This window comes from Balaenoptera acutorostrata, chromosome 16 (genome assembly GCF_949987535.1).
Source record: "Balaenoptera acutorostrata chromosome 16, mBalAcu1.1, whole genome shotgun sequence".
Taxonomy (NCBI): Eukaryota; Metazoa; Chordata; class Mammalia; order Artiodactyla; family Balaenopteridae; genus Balaenoptera; species Balaenoptera acutorostrata.
The window spans coordinates 34478435-34491214 of NC_080079.1; the positions used below are offsets into that span (position 1 = coordinate 34478435).

The window sequence follows — 12780 nt, forward strand, 5'->3', positions numbered from 1 at the left end:
TAGGGAAGTTTTCAACTATAATCTCTTCAAAAATTTTCTCAGTCCCTTTCTTTTTCTCTTCTTCTTCTGGTACCCCTATAATTCGAATGTTGGCACGTTTAATGTTGTCCCAGAGGTCCCTGAGACTGTCCTCAGTTCTTTTCATTCTTTTTTCTTTATCCTGCTCTGTAGTAGTTATTTCCACCATTTTATCTTCCAGGTCACTTATCCTTTCTTCTGCCTCAGTTATTCTACTATTGATCCCATCTAGAGTATTTTTAATTTCATTTATTGTGTTTTTCATCATTGCTTGGTTCCTCTTTAGTTCTTCTACATCCTTGTTAAATGTTTCTTGCATTTTGTCTATTCTATTTCCAAGATTTTGGATCATCCTTACTATCATTATTCTGAATTCTTTTTCAGGTAGACTACCTATTTCCTCTTCATTTGTTAAGTCCAGTGTGTTTTGAGCCTGCTCCTTCATCTGCTGTGTGTTTTTCTGTCGTCTCATTTTGCCTATCTTACTGTGTTTGGGGTCTCCTTTTCACAGGCTGCAGGTTCGTAGTTCCCGTTGTTTTGGGTATCTGTCCCCAGCGGCTAAGGTTGGTTCAGTGGGTTGTGTAGGCTTCCTGGCGGAGGGAACTAGTGCCTGAGTTCTGGTGGATGAGGCTAGATCTTGTCTTTCTGGTGGGCACGTCCACGTCTGGTGGTGTATTTTGTGGTGTCTGTGGCCTTATTATGATTTTAGGCAGCCTCTCTGCCAATGGATGGGGTTGTGTTCCTGTCTAGCTAGTTGTTTGGCATAGGGTGTCCAGCACTGTAGCTTGCTGGTCGTTGAGTGAAGCTGGGTCTTGATGTTGAGATGGAGATCTCTGGGAGATTTTTGCCGTTTGGTATTACGTGGAGCTGGGAGGTCTCTTGTGGACCAGTGTTCTGAAGTTGGCTCTCCCACCTCAGAGGCACGGCCCTGATGCCTGGCTGGAGCACCAAGAGCCTTTCGTCCACACGGCTCAGAGTAAAAGGGAGAAAAAATAGAAAGAAAGAAAGAAAGAAAGAGGCTATAATATAGTGAAGTAAAATAAAGCTATTGTAAAGCAAAGCTATACAGACAAAATCTCACCCAGAAGCATATACATATACACTCACAAAAAAAAGGAAAAGGGGAAAAATTAATATCTCCTGCTCCCAAAGTCCACCTCCTGAATTTGGGATGATTCGTTGTCTATTCAGGTATTCAGCAGATGCAGGCACATCAAGTTGTTTGTGGAGCTTTAATCCGCTGCTTCTGAGGCTGCTGGGAGAGATTTCCCCTTCTCTTCCCTGTTCGCACAGCTCCTGGGGTTCAGCTTTGGATTTGGCCCCGCCTCTGCGTGTAGGTCGCCTGAGGGCGTCTGTTCCCCGCCCAGACAGGACGGGGTTAAAGGAGCAGCTGCTTCGGGGGCTCTGGCTCACCCAGGCCGCGGGGAGGGAGCGGTACGGAGGAGGCGGGGCGAGCCTGCGGCGGCCGAGGCCGGCGTGACGTTGCACCAGCTCGAGGCGCGCAGTGCGTTCTCCCGGGGATGTTGTCCCCGGATCCTGGGACCCTGGCAGTGGCGGGCTGCACAGGCTCCCGGGAGGGGAGGCGCGGAGAGCGACCTGTGCCCACACACAGGCTTTTTGGAGGCGGCAGCAGCAGCCCCAGCGTCTCACGCCCGTCTCTGGGGTCCGCGCTGATCGCCGTGGCTTGCGCCCTTCTCTGGAGTTCGTTTAGGCGGCGCTCTGAATCCCCTCTCCTTGCGCGCAGCGAAACAAAGAGGCAAGAAAAAGTCTCTTGCCTCTTCGGTAGCTGCAGACCTTTTCCCGGTCTCCCTCCCGGCTAGCTGTGGTGCGCCAACCCCTTCAGGCTGTGTTCACGCCGCCAGCCCCAGTCCTCTCCCTGCGATCCGACCGCAGCCCGAGCCTCAGCTCCCAGCCCTGCCCGCCCCGGCGGGGGAGCAGACAAGCCTCTCGGGCTGGTGAGCGCCGCTCGGCGCCGAGCCTCTGTGCGGGAGTCTCTCCGATTTTCCCTCTGCGCCCCTGTTGCTGTGGGATCCGCGCTGATAGCCGCGGCTCGCGCCCTTCTCTGGAGTTCGTTTAGGCGGCGCTCTGAATCCCCTCTCCTTGCCCGCCGCGAAACAAAGAGGCAAGAAAAAGTCTCTTGCCTCTTCGGCAGCTGCAGACTTTTTCCCCGGACTCCCTCCCGGCTAGCTGTGGTGCGCTAACCCCTTCAGGCTGTGTTCACGCTGCCAGCCCCAGTCCTCTCCCCGGGGGCTACTCTTCATTGCGGTGGCTTCTCTTGTTGTGGGGCACGGGCTCGCGGGGCACGGGCTTCAAGAGCTGTGGCACATGGGCTCAGTAGTTGTGGCTCGTGGGCTCTAGAGCACAGGCTCAGTAGTTGTGGCGCTCGGGCTTAGCTGCTCCATGGCATGTGGGATCTTCCTGGACCAGGGCTCGAACCCGTGTCCCCTACATTGGCAGGCGGATTCTTAACCACTGTGCCACCAGGAAGTGCCTGCCTTAGGTCTTTAGTTAGCTACTAGATATCTGGTCCCAAATGAACAATTTTATTTAGTTAAAAAAACACTACAGGGCTTCCCTGGTGGCGCAGTGGTTGAGAATCTGCCTGACAGTGCAGGGGACACGGGTTTGAGCCCTGGTCTGGGAAGATCCCACATGCCACGGAGCAACTCGGCCCGTGAGCCACAACTACTGAGCCTGTGCGTCTGGAGCCTGTGCTCCGCAACAAGAGAGGCCGCGACAGTGAGAGGCCCGTGCACCACGATGAAGAGTGGCCGCCGCTCCCCGCAACTGGAGAAAACCCTCGCACAGAAATGAAGACCCAACACAGCCAAAAATAAATAAATAAATAAATAATAATAAAGTGCTTACCAGTGCTTGGCATATGGTAAGTGTCAATAAATTACTACTATTAAAAAACAAAAAACAAAAAACTACAGTTGTTACTTAACTTTTTTTCCTTTTCCTGACATGCAGAGTTTAAGTTGAAGTTCATGACACTTAACCTGAGGGCCTTTTCCAAGGTCCTTCAGTGGGTTTACGTGGTCACACCTAATTTGGGGTTGTGTCTTGTAGTTTTTTAAGAAGGCTCCCCTCCAAATTGTAGCATCAGATCCCACTAAACCTTAGACTACCCCTGCTGACATTCAAACATTTTTCTCTCTTGTTTTGACAGTTATTTTTCTACAATATCCACCTGACTCCTTCTGAATTGATGGATGAGGTCATCAGCATTCGGGTAAGGGGGCCACGGAGTAGGAGGGTAGCGCTCACTAACTGCCAGATGAAGCCAACAATCTTTTCACTGCTCTCCTTTCTTCCAGGTTTATAATTCCCATTCTCTGCGGGCAGATTGTCTGATGGGGGAATTTAAGGTGGGTGTCAACTGTCTGTTTTATTCAACTTACATCAAAGATGGGCACTTTCATAATGAGGAATCTGATTCCTGGCCAGGTCTCAGGATGCCCATCTTGGTGACATCTTAAGGTTATGTGTAAGGCATTGATGCTGTGATGTTGAAGGCTGGACATGAATGCCCTGGGCGCTAGAAGCCAGTTGAGTGTCCTCTGACCTGGGTCTAGTCAACTTCCAAAGTACAGCACTTACCAGTGTCCTAAAGTAAGATGCCCAGAAACTGGCACACCAGGGCCCTTCACAGAGTTCCTGCTGTGGATGGAAGCCAGTGCACTGCTACAAAGGGAAGGGTGCTTGACCGTGGCAAGAAGCCCATTACCCAGCTCCACTTGCCAGTGGCCCAGAGCTCTATCTACAAAGCCAATTACTGTAAATCTGGAGTATGAAAGGCAAGCCAAACCAGGGAAGAGAATCAAGATGCTTTTCCAAGTAACTCACACTGCAGTTAATGACAAAGACTTGGTTGGTGCCTTCTCAGCAATTCTACGTGGAATGGGCTGCTGCTTTTTTTTTTTTTTAATTTATTTTAATTTATTTTATTTATTTATTTTTGGCTGCATTGGGTCTTTGTTGCTGTGCACAGGCTTTCTCTAGTTGCGGCAAGCAGGGGCTACTCTTCATTGCGGTACACGGTCTTCTTATTGCGGTGGCTTCTCTTGTTGCAGAGGACGGGCTCTAAGCGCATGGGCTCAGTAGTTGTGGCTCTCTGGCTCTAGAGCGCAGGCTCAGTAGTTGTGGCGCACAGGCTTAGTTGCTCCGCGGCATGTAGGGTCTTCCCGGACCAGGGCTCGAACCCGTGTCCCCTGCATTGGCAGGCGGATTCTTAACCACTGCACCACCAGGGAAGCCCTGGGCTGCTTCTTGAAGGAAGGAGCTCCCAGTCATTAGAAGTCCTAGAAGATGATCTGGGTCTGGCAGACCTGTGTTCATACACTGTCTGCCACCAACTAGCCACATGTCAACCTCTGTGATCCTTAGTTTCTTCATCTGTAAAATGGGGTCATTGTGAACACTAGGTGAGATAAGATATATAAAGCACCTAGCACAGCACTTGGCATACTGAAGTGCCCAATCAGTGGGTATATTAGTATTAGCATTAGCATTAATTAGTTGGAGAAAAAGGAGGAGGAGTACTGGATAGGTGACTTCCCATAGGGTGACCAAAGTCCAGGTTTGCCTGAGACTGAGAGGTTCCACAGAATGTGAGACTTTCTGTGCTGCTGGAAAAGTCTCAAGCAAACCAGGACACATTGGCCACCATGTCTCTTCCAGCTCTAAGACTAGCTCCTTCATTCAAAATGATGGATTGAGAGCCTTCTGTGTGTCACACATCAGGCCAGGCATTGGGTATACAGAGAGGGTAAGATGGAAATGTTGGATCTCAAAGAAATTTGTCTAGTCAAAAGCCTTATTTTTAAGTGTAATAATAACGATGGTTTCTAGAAGTGACAAAACTGATTTTAAAATCTGTTTGAACTACTTTAAATTATTTTTTCCCAGATTGATGTCGGATTCATTTATGATGAACCTGGTAAGTAATGTTCTCCCATGAACTTGAAGACTCTGGGAATCTAGAAAATTTGAGGGATCAAGGAGAATCAAAAAAATGTTTTTCTTGATTGAGAAGAGGAAAGGATACTTAGTGGGAATTATGGTAGTAGCAGTTTAGCATGGATGGCTTTTGTTTTTTTTTTTTAGTGGTAATCATCCAAATAGTAACAAATAGATAATTTCTCTCTTTTGTTGAGGGTATTTTAACCTTATCAAAATCAACTTATAAAACCAGTGAATAGAGCTTAGAGTCTTGTTTAAGTCACACTAGGGCAGGACGTGGGTGGGGAGTTAGGGCAAAGCAGAGGACATTAATATAGAGTCTCGGCTGGGGAATTTGGCATGTCATGAAGACACATTGGAGGACATGCTTGTTTATCTTACCACAGATGAAATCACAGACCTGTCAGCTTCTCTTTAGAGTATCCCTGTCCTTTTACGCCTTCTTTATTTTAGGTCACGCTGTCATGAGAAAATGGCTTCTCCTCAATGACCCTGAAGATACCAGCTCGGGTGCTAAAGGCTACATGAAAGTCAGCATGTTTGTCCTGGGAACTGGAGATGAGCCTCCCGTGAGCCCCAAATTCTCTACCCTCTACATTTTTTTCACGAAAAAAGAGGACTAGGAGTTAAGCCAGTGGGCACCAGTAGTTGTGAAATGGAGCATAGCTTTCAATCAGTAACTCCAACCCTCCAGTTCCTCCAATTTTCCAGAAGTTGTTCTTTTCTTCATGACAGAATTATTATTCCAGCTCACTTAGGCTCCTCCTGGTGTCTATGAGTGGGTTTTTCATTCAGTAAAGATACGTGTGTTTTTAAGACTTCCCTGCATCACTGCATCTACAGAGCATGGGTCCCTTGCACAATCAGGCATCGCTACCTAAGGGGACAGTTGTTATTCTAGAAAACTGGGCAGCAAGCCAGTGGCCAGAAAGAAATTAGAAGAACTTCAGGAGCTCTCTCTCTTTCTCTCTTTCTCTACTATTTAGTGCTCAGAAGATTACAAAAGGACACATTATTTTCTTGTAGTGTATTGATCAAAGAAACATGAGCATTGATCTTGTAGAGCAGTTTTGAAGTTGAATTGGTGCTGAACTCTTAAGCCCAAAACACAGGAAATCCTAATGAAAACAGTTCTGATTGGTTTTATTTTATAAGCACCAATTTGGCTTCTTCAAGTTCTGCTTTCCTGTGTGTATAATTTGTCATCTTGTGTCCCCACTAGCCTGAGATACAAGATCGTGGTAATGACAGTGATGACGTGGAGAGTAACTTGTTACTCCCTGCTGGCATCGCCCTCCGATGGGTGACCTTCCTGCTGAAGATCTACCGAGCGGAGGACATCCCCCAGAGTACGTATCGATTTAATCCTGCCCCAGGATTGTCAGTTATCTGCGTGATTAGATGTGTTAAAATCATACTTAGAATAGTGATCGATGCTCCTGCTGTATGTCTTTCTTCTTCTTTTTTTTTTAAAGATTTTTTTGAAGGAGACATTAACTGAAGCATATGCTAATTGCCTTTCTTAGCAGTAGTTTAGGGTAATAACTTCCTGACTACAGTAGGCCTCCATTCTTTTTTTTTTTTAATTTTATATATTTTTGGCTGTGTTGGGTCTTCATTGCTGCGTGTGGGCTTTCTCTAGTTGCGGTGAGTGGGGGCTACTCTTCGTTGTGGTGCGTGGGCTTCTCATTGCGGTGGCTTCTCTTGTTGCGGAGCTCGGGCTCTAGGCGCGTGGGCTCAGTAGTTGCAGTGCGTGGGCTCAGTAGTTGTGGCTCACGGGCTCTAGAGCGCAGGCTCAGTAGTGTGGCGCATGGGCTTAGTTGCTCTGCAGCATGTGGGATCTTCCTGGACCAGGGATCGAATCTGTGTCCCCTGCATTAGCAGGTGGATTCTTTTTTTTTTTAACATCTTTATTGGAGTATAATTGCTTTACAATGGGGTGTTAGTTTCTGCTTTATAACAAAGTGAATCAGCTATACATATACATATATCCCCATATCTCCTCCCTCTTGCATCTCCCTCCCTATCCCACCCCTCTAAGTGGTCATAAAGCACCTGAGCAGGCAGATTCTTAACCACTGTGCCACCAGGGAAGTCCCTGTCTTTCTTTTTAAAGGCCTTCATGGAGTTATTTTCATTCATTTTGGTCCTACTGAAAGCTACCCAAGCAGGTTCATGGGGCAGCCTATTGGTCATGACCCATGGCCATTATGGAGACTCTGGCCCATTCATCTCCATCCCTTTTCTCTCCAGGGTTCCCCATCTTCCCCTTATTCTAGAGAATACCAAACAGAGGTCAGCAGTCAGCACTGCCAACTCCTTTCATCCCAAATGAAACTGAAATTTTATAAACAAATAAATGTGTTTGCTATCTGATTATTAAAAATGGCTGAGCAAAAGGTGGTTAAGTGCCAATAACTAGAAGTCTGCCACTATTATATTAAGAGATTGGATGCATTTAAGAGAACTGCTTAGGGGCTTACCTGGTGGCGCAGTGGTTGAGAATCTGCCTGCCAGTGCAGGGGACATGGGTTCGAGCCCTGGTCTGGGAAGATCCCACATGCCACGGAGCAGCTAGGCCTGTGAGCCACAATTACTGAGCCTGCGCATCTGGAGCCTGTGCTCCGCAACAAGAGAGGCCGGGATAGTGAGAGGCCCGCGCACCGCGATGAAGAGTGGCCTTCGCTTGCCACAACTAGAGAAAGCCCTCGCACAGAAACGAAGACCCAACACAGCCATAAATAAATAAATAAATACTTTAAAAAAATTGCTTAGAGTGATTCTATTCACAGAGGCTAGTCCAATTACTCCTCTGTCCTTGCTGAGGACCAAGCATCCTCTCTGCCTAACCTGGCCTGTCTGCTTCCTGCTGGGCCCTGGGACGTAGGACCCCTCTCCCAGTCCCCAGGAGGCAGCACCCACTGTACAGGCCATGGAGCACTTCAGGTTTTGCTACTTTACTGGGGAACCACCGCCCCCCCCCGCCCCACCTTGTTTAACACCCTGTACTGCCTCCCCAGACCATCTTTCCCTCAGAAATATCTTAAATGAAATGACTAAATTAAACCTCACATTATATGGCCTACTTGGGCCTACTCTGTTCACTTTTAAGTTTGTTAAAACAGAGGCCTGCTGTTTGTAGTTGATTAAACATAATATTTATGATTATGCCAAATTTCCTTGAATTTCTCAGAAAAAGTCAGATGAGGCCTATATGCTGACCTAAGGAACCTTTTCCAAATTGAAACTAGGCCTGAGTTTTTGAATTGCCTCTTACCCCACTTGGATGGACTTTCTTTATTCTACTGTTTTCCTCAATAAATGATTGATTCTCAACATAATAATTTATTGATTTCTTTTTCAAGGCGCTCCTGTTGATTTCCTCTTTCTCTCAACTAAGACAAAAAGGATTTCTGCAATCCAGTGCCACTGGTACTTGCCACTTTTGAGAATGATTCTTGTTGCAACTGTTTTTCTGTACAGGGGAAAATTTTTAATTTTGCTGAGTGATTTCTGTTCTTTTAAGAGAATCAAATTTAATTTCTGCCGTGTGACATGTTGTTTTCCAGTGGATGATGCCTTCTCACAGACAGTAAAGGAAATATTTGGAGGCAGTGCAGATAAGAAAAACCTAGTGGATCCTTTTGTAGAAGTTTCTTTTGCTGGAAAAAAGGTTTGTATGTGATCTAAATGCAGATGCCTCTATTTATTTATTTATTTTTGTCTGTATTGGGTCTTCGGTTCGTGCGAGGGCTTTCTCCAGTTGCGGCAAGCGGGGGCCACTCTTCATCGCGGTGCGGGGACCGCTCTTCATCGCGGTGCGCGGGCCTTTCTCCATCGCGGCCCCTCCCGTTGCGGGGCACAGGCTCCAGACGCGCAGGCTCAGCAATTGTGGCTCACGGGCCCAGCTGCTCCGTGGCATGTGGGATCTTCCCAGACCAGGGCTCGAACCCGTGTCCCCTGCATTAGCAGGCAGATTCTCAACCACTGCGCCACCAGGGAAGCCCTGCAGATGCCTCTAGAAACACATTTTTAAACCACCGTGCTTTCCTTGGAGTGATTTCTTGTTTGTTCTTTGTTAAATTAGCCCCCTGATGAGCTGGGCACTGTGCAGAAACACAGATTATCTGAGTCTGAACATGCCAGACTTCTCCAGAGGTTTATTTTGGAGTGGAAAGTGTACAGGACTCAAAGTATTCAGTCTTTTGGAAGATAAGAATAGTGGAAGTGATTTCCCAGGTCTAAGCATTATCTTACTACTAGGCGAAGTCCCTAGCCAACAATAATGTTCCCTGGTAAATGTGGTAGAGGACAGCCCCCAGTGCCCAGCTGCCCACTCCTGTCATGTTTCCACCACCTGTGCTCCACTGAGCTGCAGAAACTAGACAGTCAGGCAGGGGAACCCCATCCCAGTCTTCTGAAAAAAGCTGGGGGACTCTTGGTGTAGGAACACCTGTAACTACCACTTTTACCTACAGAGATGGTCTAAGATTGGAGAGAGGGATTCCATAGTATTTAGACTAATGATGTACCACAGATAGTTCTGGGCATGAGGAAGTAGCATCTTCTATGTATTTGAACCATGTGAAAGTGAGATTTGGCAAACTACACACACAGACTGGGTTATGTCCTAGGAGAGTCAGTGGGAGATGGCAGAAAAGTTCTCAGTTCTGGAGCTAAATGAGGCCAGATTTAAATTCAGACTTGACCCCTGTCCATAGGGAGTGAAGGCAAATTCCTTAACCTCTGAATCTCGGTTTCCTGAGCTATATGTGAGGATGATGATAATCTCATAGGATTGTTGAAAGAGTTAATTAATCCGGGAACTAAACAGTGTGAGCCTACTAAGTATCAGATGCTGTCCCCCGAGTTGGGGATAAAGAAGTGAGCGAGACAGTCTTTGCGCTCATGGAGCTTACTTTGTAACAGAAGGGACAACAGTAAACAAGCAAATAAGAAGTTGCATAATTTCAGTTAGCTCTAAGTACTCCGCAGAAAATAAAGCAGCGGACAAGAAGTGATGGGTGGGGTGTTGGAGGCGTATCCAGCTAGGTTATCAAGTGGGACACCTTAGAGGAAGTGACATTTGAGCAGAGGCCTGGATAATGCAGACATATTGGGGGGGAGGGGGGGCTTCCAGGCAGAAGGAAGAGCAGATGTAAAGGCCCCAGGGAGGATACACATTTGCAGCAAAAGAATGCCAACATGACTGGAGTGGAGCGAGCAAGGGACGAAACTGAGATGAGCTCAGAGAGGTGGGGTGAGGGGGGCAGGCAGAATATGAATCAGGACGGCAAGTATACCTGGGGAGCTGATGGCAGATGCTACACAGGAGTGACGTGAAAGTGAGGAGGCAGGAGAGGAAGTGCGGGTCCAGATGGGGACCAGCTGCAGGCATCTGGGGGAGGATGGGATGACAGTAGGGGTGTCAGCATTTACTAATGGATTGGATGAGGCATGTGAAGGGAAGAGAGGGGTTGTGGCTGACTCTGGTTCAAGCCTGAACACCCTTGTGAACAGCAGTGGAAAGAGCAGCCAGTTTGGGGAGCAGGGAGAAGGGCTGGTGGGCAGGATCAAAAGATCTGTTTGGACATGTTAGTGTAGAGATGCTTATTAGACAGCATGTAACAAGTGCTCACTAAATATTAACTCTTGCGTCATTACACTAATCCAATGTTAGCAATCTGGCGATTGAAAACTAGCTTTTAGTGCATAGAAGAAGCAAAGATCAATGTTAAACCCGTGTCATATTTTACCAAATTTTTATCAAGAAAAATAAACTTTAACTAGGATACCAAGTCTATAACTTATGAGTAAACTGCTAGAGTCATAATCCAGTATGCATATATTGTAAACTTTTTGAAATTAGAAACTTGAATACCTGCTGTTTTGTTTTGATAATTTTACAGGTTTGCACAAATATAATTGAGAAAAATGCAAACCCTGAGTGGAATCAAGTCGTCAATCTTCAGATCAAGGTTTGACTTTCTTTTCTTTTAGAAAAAAGTAAGAATACTTTAATTGTTACTGAATAAGTTGAGAAATAACCACTTTTTTTTTTTCTGTTTCTCTATAACAGTTTCCTTCAGTGTGTGAAAAAATAAAACTAACAATATATGACTGGTGAGTTAAAAAGGACTTGTGTCTAATTCAAAATTAAAGAATTAAATATTTGGATATTGAGAAACATTACTTCAGATGGTCTAACTCTTACTTTTCAGGACATTTGCTTTTCTTTCAGAGGGAAGGGGTACACTGCTCCTGGAATTGGGTGTTTTCTTGAAAAATAATAATAGTGGCTGTTACAGAAAAGCTTTGGATATCTTGGTTTAACTGCTCACAAACAAAAGGAAGGAAAAATGATCTGAATATAAGACAAGAAATCAAAATAAAAAATCAAGGCCTTACATACCATTAGGCTGTCCAAAATAGACTTCAGAAATGGAGTAAACTATTTCTTGGGAAGAATCACCAAAATATTCTGAGAGCTATTCTTTGTTATTGTTAGAAAGGAAAGTAGACAGAGCTCCCTATCTGAATGCAAAGAAAATTCATTGAAATTTTTTGATGGACTTTGTACTAGACCAGCATCCTAGCAATGATTGGCCATAATGAGGCCATTCTTGGGTATGTTCTAGCTGGACGGGGCATTCAATCGACAGCCCTTAGCTCCCTGAGAGTGGAAATGGTAAATAGCATCATCATTGGCACCAGCATCATTATCACCACCAGCACCACCACCACCACCACCACCATCATCATCATCATCATCATTATCATCATCAATGTTTTTTGTTTTTGTTTTTTTTTAAAAGAATATTTTGATGACTCCAATTTTTTTTTTTTATAGCTACTTTATTTATTTATTTATTTTATTTTTTTTTGACTGTGTTGGGTCTTCGGTTCGTGCGAGGGCTTTCTCTAGTTGCGGCAAGTGGGGGCCACTCTTCATCGCGGTGCGGGGACCGCTCTTCATCGCGGTGCGCGGGCCTTTCACTATCGCGGCCCCTCCCGTTGCGGGGCACAGGCTCCAGACGCGCAGGCTCAGTAATTGTGGCTCACGGGCCCAGTTGCTCTGCGGCATGTGGGATCTTCCCAGACCAGGGCTCGAACCCGTGTCCCCTGCATTAGCAGGCAGATTCTCAACCACTGCGCCACCAGGGAAGCCCCAATGTTTATTATGATGTTAGCTGCTGTGTTTTGAGCACTACTAAGTGCCAGGTGCTGTGCCTCTTGCCTTCCCTACATTATTCCATTTAGTCTTTAGAGTTAACCCTATGGAATAGAGACTATGATTAGTTCATTTTACAGACAAAGACTGAGGCTGAGAGAAGTCAGGTGACTTACCCACAGTCACACAGATAGTTAGAGACCCAGTTGGGTCTCCATCCTGTCTGGCCCCGATTTTTCCTTTGGCTAAATGCATTTGACTTGCATGTTCGTACCCTCTTGGCACTAGGGCAACAAGGCACTTTGGGAAGAGGGGAGAAGGCTTTCTTTGTTCAGTAACTACATCACAGTTCATTGAGGGTCGTGAAGGGGCCTGAGGCCAAAATGCCCCTTCCGATGAGCGTGAGCTCATTTTAAGTTACTTGGGACCCCTAGTCGACACTCTGAAGGTGCTCCAGGGCCTCAGGAACTGTCAGGAGTGTGGGCTTGGACCCTACATAGATCAGGTAACCACTCTGGCCTACACACTCTGCAGTGGGCTGATTGCTAGCTGAGCCATCCCAGAGTTGCCCGTGGTCACAACAGATGGTGGGTTTTTCCCCTGACCTAGTCTGTCCTCTCCAAAGC

The 12780-nt window shown here is 46.4% G+C and overlaps 1 protein-coding gene across 2 annotated transcripts in view; it reads left to right on the top strand.

Annotated features, from left to right (window-relative positions):
* The window catches only part of MYOF (myoferlin), a 161840-nt gene that overhangs the window by 66302 nt on the left and 82758 nt on the right, over positions 1-12780 (top strand). For both annotated transcript variants that reach the window (XM_057530485.1, XM_057530486.1), the window contains exons 8-15: positions 3191-3253; positions 3339-3389; positions 4930-4960; positions 5437-5552; positions 6206-6332; positions 8553-8656; positions 10893-10961; positions 11063-11106. In XM_057530485.1, coding sequence (XP_057386468.1) covers positions 3191-3253; positions 3339-3389; positions 4930-4960; positions 5437-5552; positions 6206-6332; positions 8553-8656; positions 10893-10961; positions 11063-11106 — 605 coding nt within the window. The remainder of the gene's footprint in view (positions 1-3190; positions 3254-3338; positions 3390-4929; positions 4961-5436; positions 5553-6205; positions 6333-8552; positions 8657-10892; positions 10962-11062; positions 11107-12780) is intronic.